Source organism: Eschrichtius robustus, chromosome 3, assembly GCF_028021215.1.
Source record: "Eschrichtius robustus isolate mEscRob2 chromosome 3, mEscRob2.pri, whole genome shotgun sequence".
NCBI classification, from domain to species: Eukaryota; Metazoa; Chordata; class Mammalia; order Artiodactyla; family Eschrichtiidae; genus Eschrichtius; species Eschrichtius robustus.
This window is the reverse complement of record NC_090826.1, coordinates 43430338-43451049: the sequence shown is the minus strand read 5'-3', so window position 1 is coordinate 43451049 and position 20712 is coordinate 43430338. Positions and strand designations below refer to the sequence as shown.

The following is a 20712-nucleotide window of genomic DNA, read 5'->3' as shown; positions in this document are numbered from 1 at the left end:
ATAACTGCTTTTGCTTACGTCCGAAAAGTTGTGTGTGTCACGAGGCGGGGGAGGGCGTGAGGGGAGGAGGAGATACTATATCAATAAACAAAAGCAGGGGTGCCTGTTTTATTTTATTAATCCAGGGAAACACTGGGCTTGCTGTTGTGCCACAGCTCCATAAGGAATATAGGTGGCTTGTGAAGATGCTTCAGGAATCCAAATGGCATAACTTCAAATTAGATGGAAAGTTCGGACTTAGAGGACCTCAGCAGAGAACCATCCAAAATGCAGGAAATCACAGACGTAAATAAATGACTGACTTACTGACCTGGAGGACAATTAACTTCTGCTTTTACTATTTTTTCCTTATGGTTATTTATATACCTGTAATTCTACTAAACTAAGCATCTAATTTTTGTAGCTCTACTGGTAGCCCCTACAACTAGCACATTGTACACTGCACAAAAGGCTCAATAGATGCTTGCTGCACTGTGTTAAAGATCCCTTAAGTTTGTTTTATGCAATTTTTTTCAAAACGTCCAATGCCAAATGCACTCTCTTTTTCCCGCACCCCCTTCCTCAAAAGCCGGGTCCTCTTCCAGTCCTCCCTGTATCAGTAAATGAAAACCACTACCATCCACTCGATATGCGAGCCATAAACCTGGCAGTCCTTGACACTTTCCTCATTCCACATTCAATCCATCACCACGTTCTGCCATTTTTACCTCCTGAATACAATCTCAGTTCTACCTCTCTCCATCACCACCACTCAATTACAGGTCCCAGCCTCTTGCAACAATCTCCTTAGTAAAGTATTCCTGCTTCTTAAAGCTCCTGCAATTCGTCCTCAACACTATGGCCACAGTAGTCAGTTTCCAAAACCTAAATCATTACTCCCATCTCGCCCCGCCCCGCCCCGCCCCATCCCGCCCCATTCCGCCCCATTCAAGAACTTCAACTGCTTTCCATTGTGCTTAGGATACAACTCAGCATTCAGCAATGGTGGGCAAGGTTTAGCCCTACCTGCCCCTCACCCCATCTTAACACCTTCCACTCCCTCATTTTCTGCACTCCACACAATGGCCTTTTTCATGTTTCTTCAATTTGCCTTGGACCTTCTAACCTCAGGGCCTTGGCACATGGCCCCTGTGGTTACTTTTGTCTATTACACTGTCCCCTTGAAGCTAATCCCTCACTTTCTTTTACTTTTAATATTTATTTATTTGGTTGTGCCGGGTCTTAGTTGCGGCAGGTGGGTTCCTTAGTTGCGGCATGCGAACTCTTCCTTGCGGCATGTGGGATCTAGTTCCCTGAACAGGGATCAAACCCGGGCCCTAGGCATTGGGAGCTCGGAGTCTTAACCACTACACCACCAGGGAAATCCCAATCCCCACCCTTCACTTAATTTACTTCTACTCATCATCATTTCCTCCCTGCCTATGTGAATTCTTCCTATTTTATGCTCTCATAGCCCATGCAACCCTCCTTTATAAAACTTATTACAGCCCCAGTAAGTCCCCTACATATGAACGAGTTCCATTCTGAGAACGTTTGCAAGTCCAATTTGTTCGTAAGTCCAACAAAGTTGGCCTAGGTACCCAAATAACACAATCGGCTATATAGTACTGTACTGTAATAGGTTTATAATATTTTTCACACAAATAATACATAAAAAACAAACACAAAAAATAAAGAAAACATTTTTAATCTTACAGTACAGTAACTTGAAAAGTACAGTAGTACAGTACAACAGCTGGCATACAAGGGCTGGCATTGAGTGAACAGGCAAGAAGAGTTACTGACTGGAGGAGGGAGAGGAGCTGGGAGATGGTAGAGCTGAAGGATCTTCAGCAATAGGAGACAGAGGGTAAACTGCGATTTCACTCACGACTGATGTTGATGGAATACACGTTTGCATCTTTGAAAGTTTGCAACTTGAAGGTTTTCTATCTATCTGCATACTTTAATGTTTTATGTTCACCACTAGACTGTAAGAGGTAAAGAGGCAAGGATCTATCTGATTTTGTTCATCAAAGCCTCAATTTAGCCAAATGCCTGGCACATATTAGGTGCTCAATAATGGATTTCCTATGGTAACAGAGTCTGAAAATAAACATCAATTCTATGATAAGCATCAATTAAACTATAAGCAGTGATGGAGAAAAATACATTAATTTTGCCAGATGGACAAGGTCAATGTCTAAGAACCTCCACTAATACCCTTTACATTTTTCCTATAATATCTGCTTTTCTAGCGGTTAATTTTGTGCCAGAGCAGCTCAGAGGGCTTAATTCAATATTGGCTGATCAAACAGTTCTCCAGGCCAAGGGGCAAAAAAGTCTATATATTGTACTAATTGACCCTGTAAGAGACATAATACTAATTTATGTAATTCCTGCTTACCAGTTCTTTCATGTGATTTTCATGTGTTCTTTCTCACTCCACAACAAGACAGAAAGACCCATGGGGTAATCAAGGACTTTGTATTTAACAATACACACCGGGACTTCCCTGGTGGCGCAGTGGTTAAGAATCCGCCCGCCAATGCAGGCAACACGGGTTCGATCCCTGGTCCGGGAAGATCCCACATGCTGTGGAGCAACTGAGCCCCCTGCACCACAACTACTGAACCTGCGCTCTAGAGCCCACGAGCCACACAATTACTGAGCTCACGTGCCGCAACTACTGCAGCCCGCATGCCTAGAGCCTGTGCTCCGCAGCAAAGTAAAGCCACCGCAATGAGAAGCCCGCACACCGCAACAAAGAGTAGACCCCGCTCGCCGCAGCTAGAGAAAGCCCGCACACAGCAACGAAGACCCAATGCAGCCAAAAAATAAATAAATTTATTTTTAAAAAAACACAGTACATACCAAAGTATCAGATTTTTTTTAAAGTGTCCTCCACATCTTCCATCATCATCATCATCATCATCATCATCATCATCATCATCACCACAGGTCAGTAGCTTCAAAATCTAAGGCACTATCATTTTTGACAGTGTAGTGTAAATAGTTAAGTCCTAGTAAAAATTTAGTGGAACCAATTATAATTAGGGTTTCTTTCGATAGATTTAAGTGTTAAGACTGGTATGGCAATAGAGAATATGACTTATGACAGTCTCTTAATAATACAGCTACAGTCCAGAGTCTACCTTTTCACGGTTTCATATTAGAGATAACTGTGTTACAGACATATAATTCTCATTTTCCTAATCCTAGTGTAAAGTTAGTGTGCACAAAAGATGTAGCATTTAAAATGAAAAGTAATTAAACAATACAAGGCAACATACCCATTTTATCCCAAGAAACTATAGGACTTCTAAGCAAATTTGTGTTGAAAAAAACTCAAATTTATGTTTAAAAACACTCAAGTGTTATTTTTTTTTTAATTTTATTTATTTATTTATTTATGGCTGTGTTGGGTCTTCGTTTCTGTGCGAGGGCTTTCTCTAGTTGCGGCAAGTGGGGGCCACTCTTCATCGCGGTGCGCGGGCCTCTCACTATTGCGGCCTCTCTTGTTGTGGAGCACAGGCTCCAGACGCACAGGCTCAGCAATTGTGGCTCACGGGCCTAGTCGCTCTGCGGCATGTGGGATCTTCCCAGACCAGGGCTCGAACCCGTGTCCCCTGCATTGGCAGGCAGATTCTCAACCACTGCGCCACCAGGGAAGCCCCCACTCAAGTGTTTTTAAGGAAATCTACAAGTTGTTTTAGAAGAAAATTAAGTGACCAATGCCTTAAAGTCATATATGACAACTGATTTCCAACCCATGTATCAAAGTGGTCTTCAATACTTATCTTCAAACTACATAACTAAAGCTACTAAGCGATTAAATTAAATTGATACTTAATTTTTTTTGTTGTTCAAGAGAAGAATGGAATATAGTGATTAAGAAGTATAAAAAACATCATTGGGGACTTCCCTGGTGGCGCAGTGGTTAGGAATCCTCATGCCAATGCAGGGGACACGGGTTCGAGCCCTGGTCCGGGAAGATCCCACATGCTGTGGAGCAACTAAGCCCGTGCTCTACAACTACTGAGCCTGTGCTCTAGAGCCCGCATGCCATAAATACAGAGCCCACATGCCACAACTACTGAAGCCCACATGCCTAGAGCCCATGCTCTGCAACAAGAGAAGCCACCTCAATGAGAAGCCCGCACACCGCCATGAAGAGTAGTCTCCACTCACCGTGTGCAGCAACGAAGACACAACACAGCCAAAAATAAAATAAAATAAATAAATTTATTTTAAAAAATTATCATGTTGTATACTTTAAACTTATACAGTGATCTATGTCAAATTATCCTCAATAAACCTGGAGGAAAAGATTGAAAAACAAATACAAAACAAGAAAACCTTTAAAAAAAAAACACACACACCTCCAAATTTCCCTCTTGCTGCATCTCACAAAAAAATGTATAAAACACAATCTAAGAAAAATCAAAACACTAAGGTTCAGGGTGAGGGGGGATCTTTAAAAATGACAGGAAATCTATTGACTAAAAAATAGGCCAACTTTACCTATAGCTATTAAGATGAAAAGAACATTTTAACTATACAGAATTTATGTACTACTTTCAAAAATATTATTTCTGCTAGAGAGTCCAGTAATGTTTACCTATAAATCACATTCTACTCTGATGTCATTTTAGAGATAGATGACAAATACTTTTGATTACAATAGAAGAAAAGAAGAAGCAAAAGTAGGGGAAAAAAACTCATAGTTTCCCTAGGAATTTGCCTAGCAACTTAGGCCAAATGATTAGAGCAGACAACATTAAAAGACAACTCTTGGAAGCAGGATATGTAGCTCCACTATTTTGTCTGACCAGTACCCAGAAGTCTCAAAGTTAAAGTCAGCCAATAAGTTTTCACATAGAAAATTTAGCCAGATGGAATAAATATACCATTTGGCATACAGTAGAAGCAGTCCCTAACTTGTGATCAGGACCACCATGTTCCAGAAGTTTCTGTATAAATTACTTGCAATTCTCAATGCATTATGAAACAAACAAACAAACAAAATATTTGGTTCAAGGTTAGGAATGAATACCCTCTACGCAACCCCACAATGATTATGATAGTGTACTGCTTATTCATCACTGTATCTTTAGTATCTCCTCACACAGAGACTGGCATGTATTAACTGCCTAATAAATGTCTAATGAATGAATGAAATGCCAGGTACTATGCTACAAAAATAGCAGTATACACAGCTAAAAAGGTTGAAAATGGGGAGTCTAACAAGGAGAACAGAGAAAGCAGAGGGGCAGAAGGCTAATGTTTTTCTGTTATAAGCCTTTTAGTACCATCCAATTTTTAAATTATATGAGAAAGGTGTTACTGCCTTAATTTTTACAGTTAAATTCTGCATTGGTCACTTAACTTTCTTCTGAAACAACTTACAAGTTTCATTAAAACCATGTGAGTTGCCCAAACTGGTTAGAAGTGCAGAGCTCGTTGCCACACGATGGATAAAACGGCTTTGTATTGTGTGATTACTCTTCATTTAAAATGCTCCAGCTTTTAGGCACACTAACTTTACATTAGGATTAGGATGTTAACAAACTGGAACTCTATGTTTTTCCTCTAAAGAAGCGGTGTAGGAAGAACTATTGCTTTTATTTTATATACTTCTACATAGCTAAATTTTTTTTGGAAGCGTGACTTACTTATGACATCCTATAAATGTAGTTTTACTGTAGTTTTTTAAAAATTCAATTCCCATGATTTTTATTTTCTTCTTTATACTAGGCTGAGCTCCATAAAGACAAGGACAATATGTCATTTATTCACAATTATATTCTCTACAACTAGTAGAGTGCATGGAACACATTAAGTGTCTGATAAATATTTACCAAATAAATAAGTTTTCTGTATTCTCTATATGTTCTGAATTGAGCATGCACTATTTTTTTTTAAGTTTTAAACTTTATTTTTATAAAGAGAAGGCAGGAAAATATAAGTTCTAAAAGATTTCCATAAAAACACAGTTAAAATAAATTTTTGGCAGTTAAAGGAATAATCTTTAGCATCTATAAAATTGGATCATTTGTTTTTAGTTGTTTCCCAAGAGTTCAAGATAGACAGGCCACCACTATTACAACAAAATTTATTTAAAAAAGTGAATCCTTGAATTCTAAATTCCAATTTAGGAGCCAGAAATTTGTCTGCCCTCTCAGTAATAGCAACAACATTGGCAACATTCCTTAGGGGAATTTTCCTTTGTTGTAGGAACCCCAAGTAACTGGCTATTTCATACCATTTTACCTGTGGAGGAAGTGACACATCTATATTGCAATCATTTCCTTTGGGAAACAAAGGGCTTCAAGGGAGAAAATCAAAACACATCTATTTTCCTACATGATACAAAAATAAAATCTAATGAGGCTAGGGGAAACAATACATCTCAAAGTTCTCAATAAAGAGCAATATAAAAGCAATCTATACATCATTTGTTTGTTCATTAATTCCTTCAATTACTTCTTTATTTAACTAACATTTATCGAGCACCATTTAGAATGCCATTGAGAGCACCATTTAGAATGTACAGGGGGTGGGAATGGTAAGAGTAGTAGTTGCATTAGTAATGGCTAAAAATTTGCCAAGTTATTACTATAGCTAGGCATTATTTCAACAAATTTACATTTAACTCATTTAATCATCAAAACAACCCTGTAAATTAGGTACTTTTATTATCTTCATTTTATAGATGAGGACATTGGAACTCAGAGTAATGTCAAGAATAAGTGGTGGCACTGGGATACAAACCAAGACATTCTGGTTCCAGAGTCAAGTCCTTCACCATACTTCACCAGCTCTGGGAAGAAAATCTTTACTTTTTCTGCCAATCAAATTAACATTTAATTACATACTTCTAAATGTCCCATCTTCTGCATGTATTAACTTCAGAAAAAATATATATATATATAAATAACTCTTTTTATTACATGTATTTTAAAATAGCAAAGCTATCAGAGTCTAAGACTTCCCAAAGTTATCTTTTTCTTCTTGTTATTCCCAAAGACATGTAAATTCTCTTCAAAGCAAAAGCTCATATATTCCAAAATTGGATCAAATTAAGTACCTGACCTTAAGGAGTCTGCATCCTAACCGACGAGGTGCGAATTATATATACTTTAAAGGATGATAAGAAGAATATGGTAAGGACTCAGTGAACTGTGCAACGAGTATGACATTCAAAGGAAAGAGATCACTGAGTTTGGGGGGTGGAGGAGGAGGAGTTGGTCAGGGGAAGCTCCACATAAGAGGTCAGTTCTGAACTGGGCTTTGAAGAAAAGAGGCAGAATGCAAAGGCAGAGTGGAGGCAGATGGCATTACAGAGAGACGGAGCATCATGTACAAGAATGTAGAGACCAGAAATGAAAAGATGTGTTCAGAGGAAAGCAAGTAAACGGCAGCACTCTAGTAGGTTTATGTAGGGGTACAGTGGTGGAAATGTCCAGAAAGGCAGTCTGAGAATAGATCACATAGAGACTTGAATATCAGTCTAACCAACTGTGGAGGGAATCTCATCTGCCACATTCAGTCTAATCTGAATCTTAAAATACTTATCTTCTCACTGGATCACAAATTTGCTAAAATGATGCTAGTCATTTATAAAACAGCCTAAATTAAAAAGAAACTTATGAAGAAATTCATTAAAATGAATTCATAGAACTTCTTCATAGAAATTATGAAGTTGCTTTTAAAAAGCATAGCTCACAGAGTAACTTACAGATCTCCTAGTTCAACTCCATATTCATTTCTTACAGTCTCTTAATAACAACTTCCTCATGTAATGTTTTTTAAGCCTCTGTTTGAATAACTTTCAAAGTGATGGGGAGTTCACTATAGGACCTGGGATGTCCTATACTAACTTGTCTAATCAAGCCAATTCCTGGACAAGTTAAGTAGAGATAAAGGACTATAAAACATCAGCTTTCTAGGATTCAATCCTGTAAATCAAAATAAAATAAAATCCTCTCTATATGCCACAATATAAGCTCTTTCAGTGGAGAATAAACATAGAAAACTATCTTTAGTATGGTAGAGTAGACATTTGTTGTTTTTGTTACCTAGGATCTTTTTTTCCCTATTCTGACTTTGCTTGGGGGCAAGGGGGTTGGGGGGACCACCTTCTACTCTATAAGCTACATGTTTCTGATGAAGCAGATAACATCCCATTTCCAGAGGAAGAACATATGGCTATGAAATTGTGATTGGTCAGGACCGGGAAAGTGATTGAAGCTGAGGTATCAGCACTAATCCTCTTAATCCAGAAAGAGCAATAGCCTCCTATAGATTTGCAGTTCCACCAATGGGAGGCTGAAATTGCTGCAACCATCTTACTACCACAAAGGGAGAACCTATCTAAAAATGAAGCCAACCCAGAAGAACTAAGACCTAGAAATAGAGATGAGGGATCTTGGTCCTCATGACATTGTTTAAATGCCTACTTCAAACCACACCCAAGCTAGATGTGCTTTTTTCTTTTAAACCAGTTTGGGATTTTTCTTTCACTTGCATCCCTAAGAGTACTACCCAACACACATGGTAACTGCCAAATCCTGTAACAAGAAAAGTAGGTCAACTTCTCAGCACTTATCTATTATTGTGCATTATTATATAATTTGGCTATACCAATAACCAACTATAGATACTAAATTTTAAAAATGAACTTGGCACATTTTAATTTTAACATAGCATTTCACTTTCAGCATTGCCTTGCACTGTCTTGTTTCTAGACAAAAATCAGTATTTTAAGCAGAAAAAAATGACTATAACTTTACTACATATTATAACACTGTAAAGGCAAAAATAAACAACTCAGAAATTAAAAGTTTTCCTTACATCCTATCAGTTATTTTAAAAAAAAAAAGAAAACAAACAAAAAAAAACCTACTGCACTATCCAGAAGCCATGTAAAGACTCTTACTTGAAGCTGAAGAGTATGTCGAAGAATAGTTTCTTCTAAGGCATGGATCCACTTCTCTCGTTCATCAGCATCACGAGCTGGAATAAAAGTTTATAAAAATTAAAACCTTAATTTCTACAATATATCTCCATATTTGGAAGCAAAAATTTTAAACCATGATGCTAATAGAAAAGGTTTCTGGTTGTGCCATTTCCTTAATAGATTTATCTTTCTATCCTTTCCAAAAATACAGCCATTTATATCAAAGGGAATAAATGTGTTCAATAATAGCAGGCTACCTTCCCACTGAGAATAATCAGAAAAGCTAAAATAATTATTAAAAATAACTGTTTTGAAGGCATCAGAAAACAACAAGGTAGTAAAGAATTAACAGGCCAAAATCTAGGAAAAGACAAACATCTAGAAGATAGGCCTGGTATATAGGGCCACTTTCCTCCTGGAGGCATTGTACATTCCAGGAGAGGAGTTGTAGATTGAGTAATTTCTTAAAAGCCTTGTCAGTATGTGTGGGCAGGGGGCATATGGGAACTCCATGTACCTTCTGCTCAATTCTTCTGTGAACTTAAAACTACTCTAAAAAATAAACTCTATTAAAAAAAAAAAAGTCTTATCAGGCCAAAAGTTGGAGGCCAGGGCCCACCAAGAGTGGTGGCTCTGGCAAATAGCTCAAGTTTTGATTGGGACCTCAAAGTGCTGCACCTTAGAATTAAGAATAAAACAGAATTAAAATAATTGCTCAGTCATGTGGGTGGTCAGAAAAATCTTGATGCCTGAAATGGATTAAAACTACCCCAGGGTTTTAGTGACTCTAAGCACCTAGCTAGCAAAAGCAAATGAAAATCTTTTCTGTAGAAAGATAACATAATCTCAGCTGCCAAATTATTTCTAGAAACAATTTTAAATACAATGTCTAGCACATAAGCAAAGATAACCAAAGATATACAAGGAGACAATCACACATAAATGAGAATCAAATGACAATAGAAACATATGAACAAGAGCTCCAGATATCTGAACAAACAATCCCGCACTTTAAAAGTAACTATGCTTAATACATTCAACAAAAGACTGAAAACTTTGACAGAGACTTAGAAACCATTTTATAAATGATATAGGTTTTTAAAATAATTGAATATAAATTGTAAAATTGAAAAACATAATAAGCAAAAGTAACTCAATGGATGAGTCTTACAGCAGATTAAATCAACTAAAGAAACCATGAGAGAACTGGAAGAGAGGTAGGAAGAAACTCTTCAGAACAAAAGACAATGAGTCAAAGAGATAGAAAATATAGAAGAAAGGGAGAGCAACATAGAGAGTAAGAGGGTGTAATGTGCATGGGATTGGAATACCAAAAAGAGACAAAAGAGAGAATGGAATAGAAACACTATTTGGCTAAGAATTTTTCAAAACAGATGAAAGGCATTAAGCCACAGATTTCAGAAGTCCTAAGAATTCTAAGCAGAATAAATCAAAAACAAACAAACAAACAAAACCCCACAGCTAGGCACATCCCAGCAAAATTTACTGCAAACCAAAGATAGAGGAAATATCTTAAAAATAGTCACGATGGGGGTGGGGGTCAGGGAACAGAGAGAGAAAGGACAGATTACTTTCAAAAAAGCGACAATTAAATTGTGCTAGGTCTCAAGAGAAACAATGGGGACCAGAAGACAAGACGGTACTATACTTAATGGCTAAAAGAAAATAACCTCCAATCTAGAATTTACTGAAAAATATCTTTCAGGAATTAAGATGAAATAAAGTCATTTTCAGACAAACAAAAATCAGAGAATTTGTCACCAGCATATATTTATTAAAGAAAATTTGTAAAGGTATACTCCATGCATAGAGAATAATGTCTAATGGAAAGTGGTAGAAGCAGGAAAAAATGTAGAGTAACAAAAATGATAAGTACATGGGTAAAACTACGTGAATATTGACTACATAAAATGATAATATCTTGTGAGGTTTTAAATAAATGCATACAAAATTAAAATGCAAAACAACTGCAAATAGACTGGGAAAGGGGAAATGGAGTTAAAGAATTCTAAGGTTCTTACATTGTTTGGAAAGAAGATAAAATTACCAATTAACGTTTGATTTTGACAACTGAGGGATTTTGTCATAATTTTTAGAGTAATCACTGAAAGGGTTTTTTTTTAAGTGTTTAACTTCCAAGATAATAAAATTTTACAATCCAATAATAAAAAATAATCCAAAAATTGACAAAAAGGATAAAAAAGAAACAGAATATGTAAGACAAAAAGGAAAGATGGTAAAATGGTAAATTTTTAAGCCTAAAAACATCAATAATTAAATTAAATGTAAATGAAGTAAATGCTCCAACTAAAAAAGAAAGGTTTTTAAACAAGATTTTATATGATGCTTACAAGAGATACTTATTAAATATAAGGGTACAGAAATATTGAAAATAAGAGTATAGAAAAAGATATACCATAGAAACACTAGCTCCCAAAAGGTGATGTTATTTAAATCACATAAAATAGACATTATCACAAAAAGTCTTCAAGAGGCTCACTTTGTAAATACAAGTGTTCAATTAATCAGGAAGATATAAATATAAATTTATATGTAACTAAAATAACATGAAATATATACATACATGTTTTTAACACCTCTCTCATTAACCAATAGATCAAGCAGACAGAAAAATTAGTAAGAAACTAGAAGATCTGAACAATCCCTGATGAATAAACTTAATCCAATGGGCATATACAGAACACTGTGCACACAAAGTGTAAAATAGACATTCTTTTCTAGCACTCACAAACTATTTCAAAAAATTGACCACATAATGGACCCTAAACAAGTCTTAACAAATTTCAAAGAAGTTAAATCACACACAGTATATTAGCAGTGAAAATGTAAGCTAGAAATCAGCTATAAAAATATAAATTAGAAAATACTCAGGTATTTGGAAAACAGTTTTTAAAAACCACTAAATAATCTATTGGTCAAAGAAAAATATCTCACTAGAAATCAGAAAATATTTGAAACTGCATAAGTGAAAACATGACATATTGATAACTGTTGGATGCACTTTAAAGCAGTGCATAAAGGGAAATTTATAGCCTTAAATGCATACATTTAGAAAAGCAAAAAGGTTGAAATAACAGGAAATTAAATTCAAAATAAGTAGAAAGGAAATGATAAGGAACATAAATCAATCAAGTAGAGAGCTAACAATAAGATAGATCGATAAAGCCTAAAGTTGGTTACCTGAAATACTAATGAAATTGATGAACTTCTAGCAAGACTGATAGGAGGAGGTGACTCAGGTCATTAACATCATGAATGAGAAAGAGGACATCACAACAGATGCACACCTTCAGAAGTTTATAAGAGAATGTTATGAATAACTCCATGATGATAAAAATGAAAAATTTAATTAAATGGAAAATTTTCTTTACAATACAGCCTACCAAAACTTCCACAAGAAGAAATTTTAAAATTTGGATAGTTCTGTAACTATTAGATGAGACCACAGGAAAGTGCCCTTGGTAGATCAAAAATACTCTATATAGGGCTTCCCTGGTGGTGCAGTGGTTAAGAATCCACCTGCCAATGCAGGGGACATGGGTTCAAGTCCTGGTCTGGGAAGATCCCACATGCCGTGGAGCAACTAAGCCCATGTGCCACAACTACTGAGCCTGCATTCTAGAGCCCGTGAGCCACAACTACTGAAGCCCACGCGCCTAGAACCCATGTCCCGCAAGGGTTCTCACCACAATGAGAAGCCCGCACACTGCAACCAAGAGTAGCCCCCGCTAGCCGCAACTAGAGAAAGCCCGTGCACAGCAATGAAGACCCAGTGCAGCCAAAAAAATAAATACATAAAAAAATAAATAAGTTCAAAAAATAAATAAATAAAAATAAATTTTAAAAAATACTCTATATAAAAATAATTGAAAAATCATCCCACTAAGAAAACTCCAGGCCCAGAAAGTTTCACCAGAGCACTCTGTCAAACATTTAAGGAAGACATAATGCCAATCTAACACAAAATATTCCAGAGAATAGAAAAAGAAGAACACTCCCCAACTCTCGTAAGGTCAACATAACTTGGATATTAACCTGACAAGACTATTATGAGAGAAAAAAATTTAAGGCAATTCTAATGCAATAAAAGACATGCAAAAGTCCTTTATAAAACTGTAATGTCAAGTCGAAGTTGAATGTATTCCAGAAATACAAGGTTGGTTGAGTATGCAAAAAATCAAGCAACATCCAACAATATAAAAATACATATGAACAAGGTTATTCACTGTAGCATTGCTTATAATTACAAAATATTGGAAAGAGCCTCAATACTCAGACAGAGGAAGGTGGTTGAATAAACCATGGAGTACAATGCAGGTGTAAAAGAGAACAAGGAAGATCACTTTTAAGTGATTTTTCAGATACACTATTAAATGAAGAAAGAAGAAAGAAGAGGATATAAGAAAATATACATGCATCTGCTTGTTTGTGCAAAATAAATAGAAGAAGGATGAACTATAAACTAAAGAGACTGGTTACCTACAAAGCACAGTGGGAAAGGATGGAAGTCAGGGAAAACAGGAATGAGTTAGTAGGGATACAGAGGTAGCAACACTTCTCTGAATTTATTGTTTTTATATACTCAGACTCTTTAGAACCATAGTAACATTTCACACACTCCCCCCATAAATAAATAATTTTAAATCAACCAGGATGGTGAGGGGGAACCCAGAACAGAATATAAATAGAAACAAATTAACCTAACTGTATTACAAATGAATAAGTCAATCACAAAGAAGGGTATGAGGAAGAAAAAATTAAACCCAACTAACTTTGAAAACAGTATTCTAACTAGATAATGCAAGGCTAAACCAAAACATAACCATACACACTGTACAAAAACTGCACAAATACTGTAAATCTGGTTTTCATAGGAGTATAGTTTAGCAATTCTGTAACTACAAACAAGTGAATATATTGTAGATTATGAGAACCAGGTTTCTCACTGTCTGAGGGAAAAAAATTACAAATAAGGAAAGGGAGAAGGCTAGAATGAGCCATGTGGTGTTGGACTAGAATTGGAGGTATCAATATGAACTCAGGGTTTTAGATAGATAGACAGATACATACATACATGCATACATAGGAAGTGCATGAAAAAGAATGGCGGCACGTCAAAAGGAAACAGGAGCCAACCTGAAGGAGTTCCAATAACCAAAGCCTAAAGAATGTGAGCAACAGAATAACTGATAGTACTGAATTATAATTCATAGAATAAAATAAATATCTAAGAGTGCAATATTGATGTAAATAAATTACTTGAATAAGTAAAAAAATGGGGAAGAAGGCACAGCTCTTTCTTCAGAAGAGTTACAATTCATAAGTATTGTAGGGATGAAAGAAATTTTTAAATCACCTTTAGACAAACACGACAGCAATAATTACTGCAGGCAAGATCCACCAATGGCATACTGATAGCTAAAAACAGTGGGCAAAAGTTTGAGGAGAAACAGGATATTAGCAGAGTCTCAAAGTTATCTCCCCCAACATATTTATCAACTATGAAGGGAAGAACAGTACTTTTATGATGGAGAAGTCTGGCAGACACCACCTTAATCCAGTGATCAAGGTTAACATCACCAGCAACAAATTTCTTGATGTATACCATCCCCCCCACAATATGACCCACTGAGAAGGAAACAGCATCACTTCTGTAGTATTCTTGCCAAAAAACACATAATCTCAATCTAATCATGAGAAAACATCAGATAAACCCAAACTGAGAGACAATCTACAAAATAACTAATACTCATCAAAAATGTCAAAGTCACGAAAGACAAGAAAAGAACAAGGAACTGTCATAACTAAATGCAATATGGGATTTTAGATTGAACTCTGGAACAGAAAGGGGGCATTAGAAGGGAAAAATCAAATGAGCTCTGTGTTTTAGTTAAAAGTATTGCACCAAATGGGTCAACTCAGGACATCAGAGCCTGAGCAACACAAGGAGGGCATACATCAAGCCAAGGGACAACCTGGCACGGAGTATCAAAGCCAGCAGGATGAAGAGGGAAACTACACAGTTGAAAAGTGCAGCATGGAGAGTCAGAGCCCAAGAAAGGTGAGGAAGGAGTCCACATTGTCGGGGGCGGGGTCAGCCTGGCACAAGGTTTACCAGGCTGAGTGTAATGAGGGTGACATGCACACAAGGAAGTGGGTGATGATGGGAAACTAATTACATACAGAAGGATTGATCAAATGAGTAAATATATATAAAGGGTTTCTCACTGTTGGAAAATATTAATAGTTACAAAAGTGGTAAGGGAGAAAACCAGAATGATTTCTGTGATGTTAGATTGGAAATAGAGGTATCAGTATGAACTCATGATTTTCAGTATTTATGTAAATAAATACATATGGAAATATGGACATGAATACACATTTATGTACACACATATATTACATTCATATGTTTCCTAGCTCTGAGAGGGCCTGGGCACCATGACAGCCAACAGCAATAAGTACACCTAGCAGCAGGTATTGATTCTAAATACTATTCTCCATTAAGAGGAACTAAGGCTCCTTGGAAAAATGGTTGATTCCGGGACTAGGACAGGGAAGATAGAAAATTAGTCTGGAACATCTTTTTTGTGCCAGAAAGAAAGGAAGAAAATACTCAGAGAATGATAGGAACATGTCAAGAGAACACAGAAGTCAGCTTAAAGAAAATCCTACTGGCCAAATCAAGGACAATTTGAGCATTAAAATAAATAATGATAGTAAAGAATTATAATCCGTTGAGTAAAACAGGAAACCATGAGTTACTACTGATACACATAAATTGAAAGTTTGTTGAGGAATGGGATTCAGCATAGCTTCAAAATACCTCCCCACAAAATATTAAGAAGGGAAAAAGACAAAATTTAACAACAAAAGCCTGGCAGATACCATCTCAATCAGGTTATCACAGTAAATGTCATCAGTTATGGGACAAATTGAAACTCTGTGATAAAAACACAGAATCACTTCTGTGATATTCAGGCCAGATATATAATCTGAATCATGAAGAAACATCAGGAAAAAACAAACTGAAAGACATTCAACAAAATAATTAGCCTATAATATTTAAAAGTATCAAGGACATAAAAGTCAAGGAAAGACTGAGGAACTGTTCCAGACTGAAGAAGACTACATAGACATGACAGCTAAATGCAAAATGTGATTTTGAACCAGATTCTCTTTCTATAAAGGACATTATTGGGACAACTGGCAAAACCTAAATAGAGTCTAAGGATTAGATGGTATTAATGCATCAATGTTAATTTCCTGATTTTAATGGTTGCATAGTGTGTATACAGGAAAACTTCCTTGTTTGCCGGAAATATATAATAATAAAACATTCAGGTGTGATGGGACATCCAGTTAACAACTTACTTTCAAACAGTTCTGGGGCGGGGGGCAAGGTTCTTTGTACTGTATTTGCAACTTTTTTGTGTGAGATTATTTCAAATTTTTAAAAACTGTATTTTAAAGACATTATTATAATAAATCAAAGAAGACATAAATAAACAGAAATACTGTTTCATGGGTTGGAAGATTCAATACTATAACAATATTCGAATTGATCTATAGATTAAATGCAATGTAAATTAAAAGTCCAAAACGCATTTTGGGGAATTTGACAAGCTGATTCTAAAATACAAATACAGGGAATTCCCTGGTGGTTCAGTGGTTAGGACTCCACACTTCCACTGTCGCGGCCATGGGTTCAATCCCTGGTTGGGGAACTAAAGATCCTGCAGGCCGTGCAGCGTGGCCCAAAAAAAAAACAAAAACCAAAACCAATACAATGCAATACAAAGACAAAATGGTACAAAAGGTAAAGAATAGCAAAGGCTTTCTTGAAAAGGGAGAAGCATTCTTAGAGGATTTACTCTGTCACATATAAAGACATACTATAAAGCTACAACAATTAAGAAAAAGTGGTACTGGAGCTAGGATAAATAGCAAACCAATGAAACAGAACAGAGCCCAGAAACAGACCCACTCATATATATGGACACTTGGTTTGTGATAAGTGTGGTTCCAAAGAACAATAAGGAACAATCTTTCAATAAATGGTGCTAGGACAATATGGGGGGAAAAAATGAAACTTGACCCTACCTTGTACTATACATAAAAATCAATTCCAGGTGATTCCTTAATTCTTAAATATGAAAGAAAAACAATACATTTTCCAGAAGGTAAAACAGGAGAATATCGTCATAACTTTGGGATAGAAGAAAGCTTCTTAAACAGGGTACAAAACTTAAACAAGATATAAAGACAATGACATAAATTTAACTACATCAAACTTAACAATTTGGGTTCATCAAAAGACACCATTTAGAGAATATCATGGTAAACAACTGTGACATATGAAATTAAAGAATATGGACTCCAGAGCCAGAACGTCCAGGTTCAACTCTGAACTTTGCTGTCTATTAACCATACGACTTTCAACGAGTTACTTAACCTTTTTAAGTCTCAGTGTTCTCATCTGTAAAATGAGGACAGTAATAGAATCTATCCCATAAGGTTATTACAGAGATCAAATGAGTTAGTCCAAATATAACACTTTGACAGGTAAATGGCATAAGGTAAGTGCTCAATAAGCAGTAATTATTATTATCATCACTGTTGAGCATTTTTTATAACTTATCCCTGACTCCATGGAGCTCAAAAATCTGGTAAAAAAGACAGATTTGTATTTAGCTGTATACATGGCTTATGTCACCACCAAAGGGTATGAATGAAAAATCAGGGAAGAACTCCTTAAGGAGTTTAGATATTAAAGAATAGTAATTAGTTTGTCAAATAGAGAAAGATAAGGACATCCTGAAAGTGGAAAGACACTAACAAAGGCACTTAAGCATGAAAAGGGTGAAAACTGGGAAACTGGTTTCAATGTGTCTAGAACAGTAGGCTGACAGGGGAAGAGGAAATAGCAAAAGTTGAGGATCCCATCCCAAGGAGTGTGAGTGGACTTTATGACAATGGGGAGCCCCTGAAGAATTTCAAGCATGAGAGTGACATGGTCTAATTTGCATATTAAAATTATCAATCTGGCAGCGCTGTGGACAATGAAAACTGAAGGCGGCAAAAATAGAGGTGGCATTCCAGTTAGGAAGTGGTTGTGAGAGTGAGGCCTGAACTGAGAAATGTCTGGGACATGACGTGAGGCGTCATTCTCACTGCCATCAGGGCACCAATAGCAATCACCTTTAAATCTGCCACCTCCTCGCAAACAATCACCAGATCCTTCCTTGACGTAGTCCCTCTCTCTACCCTTTCTTTCCATCCCTACTGACAACATGCTCGTTCAAGCTCTCATACAGTCTCATGCCTGTAAACAAAACATCACCACAAAAGTAGTACACGTGCTTAACTCTGCTAACTCGAACGCAGCCTGCACACCTCACTCAGATTTGAGCTTATATTGCAAGGCTGCTTCCATCAAAAACCTCAACATTCTCCCATACCCTACTGAATGTACCTAACCTCCCTGTCTAACAGTAAAGGTCCTCCACATCTTTTATTTCATGCCTCATTTATACGAACCAAACCATCTTCTCATTGGCCCCTAAACACTCTAAACGAATTGTTTTCCTGTTCATGGCATACTTTCCCCTTCCTCGAATCTTACACCGACTCTACCCTCCTTCCCATCTTTAAGCCCCACGTGCCTCAGAACAAGTCCTAGTTCTCCTCCTTTTGACATGCCTCCATTCTTTTTCATGCACTTCCTATCTATCTATCTATCTAAAATCATGAGTTCACATTGATACCTCCAATTCTAGTACAACACCACATGGCTTGTAGGCTCGCTGGCATAAAGATAGATATATAGACCAATGGAACAGAGGAGAGCCCAGAAATAAACCCTTGTATGTATGGGCAAATGATTTTCGACAAGGGTGCCAAGATTATACAATGGGGAAAAGACAGTCTCTTCAACAAATGGTGCTGGAAAAAGTGGATATCCACATTCAAAAGAATGAAGATGGACCCTTACCATATACAAAAACTGACAGAAATTTCATTTATTTATTTATTTAGTTAGTTAGTTATTGACACTCTGTCCATCTTGTGGGATGTTAGTTCCCTGACCAGGGACTGAACCCAGGTCCATGGCAGTGAAAGCACGGAGTCCTAACCACTGGACTGCCAAGGAATTCCCTGAAAATGTCTTAAAGACTTAAATGTAAGACCTAAAACTATTAAACTCCTAGAAGAAAACATAGGGGGAAATCTTTAGAACATTGGATTTGCAGGGATTTCTTGAATATGATATCAAAAGCACAGGCAATAAAATTTAAAAATAGACAAATAGAACTACAGTAGTCCCCCTTTATCCACAGTTTCACTTTCTGCAGTTTTGGTTACTCCCCCACGCTCCCACCCCCTGGTTAACCAGGTCCTAAAATATTAAATGGAAATAAACAATTCATAAGTTTTAAACTGTGCGTCATTCTGAGTAGCTTGATGAAATCTCACACCGTCCTGTTTGTCCTGTCCAGGATCCCCAACCATCGACATAATGGGCTTCTTGCACCCAACAATCAATTTGTCATGGTTCCATGATCCACCCTAAGCAGATGATCCTCCTTCCAATGTATCATCAGGTCAATGGTAGCCTAATGTTACTTCATAATGTCTTCATCATTCACCTCACTTCATCTCATCACTAGGCATTTTATCATCTCACATCATCAAAGGAAGAAGGTGAGTACAGTACCATAATATATTTTGAGAGAGGCCACATTCATATAACTTTTATTACAGTATCATTATAATTGTTCTATGTTATTATTGTTGTTAATCTCTTACTGTGCCTAATGTATAAATTAAACTTTATCATAGGTATGTAATGTATAGGAAAAAACACAGTATATATAGAGTTCAGTACAATCTGCGGTTTCAGGAATCCACTGGGTGTCTTGGAATGTATCCCCGTGACACGGGGGGACTACTGTACAACAAACTTAAAAATTTCTGTGCATCAAAGGAAACAATCAACACAGAGAAAAGGCAACCTAAAGAATAGGAGAAGATAACTGCAAATCATATATCTGATAAGCGGTTAATATCCAGAATACATAAGGAACATCTACAAAACAACAACAATTTGATTAAAACATGGGCAAAGGACAGCAATCAAACAAGAAAAAGAAGTAAAAGGTATCCAAATTGGAAGGGAAGAGGTAAAACTGTCATTATATGAAGATGACATGATACTATATACAGAAAACCCTAAAGACTCCACACAAAAACTATTAGAACTGATAAACGAATTCAGCAAGGTAGCAGGATATCAGATTAACATACAGAAATCTGTTGCATTTCTTTACCCTAACAATGAAGTATTAGAAAGGGAAAGTAAACCAAAAATCCCTTTTAAAATCCCATCAAAAAGATGAAATACTTAGGAATAAACCTGACCAAGGAGGAAAAAGACTTATATGCTGAGAACTATAAAATATTGATAAAGGAAACTGAAGATGATTCAAAGAAATGGAAAGATATCCCTTGCTCTTGCATTGGAAGAATTAATATTGTTAAAATGGTCATACTACCCAAAACAATCTACAGATTTAATGCGATCCCTATCAAATCACCCATGACATTTTTCACAGAACTAGAACAAATAATCCTAAAATTTATATGGAACCATAAAAGACCCCAAATTGCCAAAGCTATCCTGAGGGAAAGGAACAAAGCTGGAGGCATAACCCTCCCAGACTTCAGAC

General features: G+C 36.5%; 1 protein-coding gene across 2 annotated transcripts in view; it reads right to left on the bottom strand.

The window, feature by feature from the left end:
• Positions 1-20712, bottom strand: part of OSBPL9 (oxysterol binding protein like 9) — a 167928-nt gene that overhangs the window by 64557 nt on the left and 82659 nt on the right. For both annotated transcript variants that reach the window (XM_068539862.1, XM_068539864.1), the window contains exon 4: positions 8921-8997. In XM_068539862.1, the coding sequence (XP_068395963.1) occupies positions 8921-8997 (77 nt within the window). The remainder of the gene's footprint in view (positions 1-8920; positions 8998-20712) is intronic.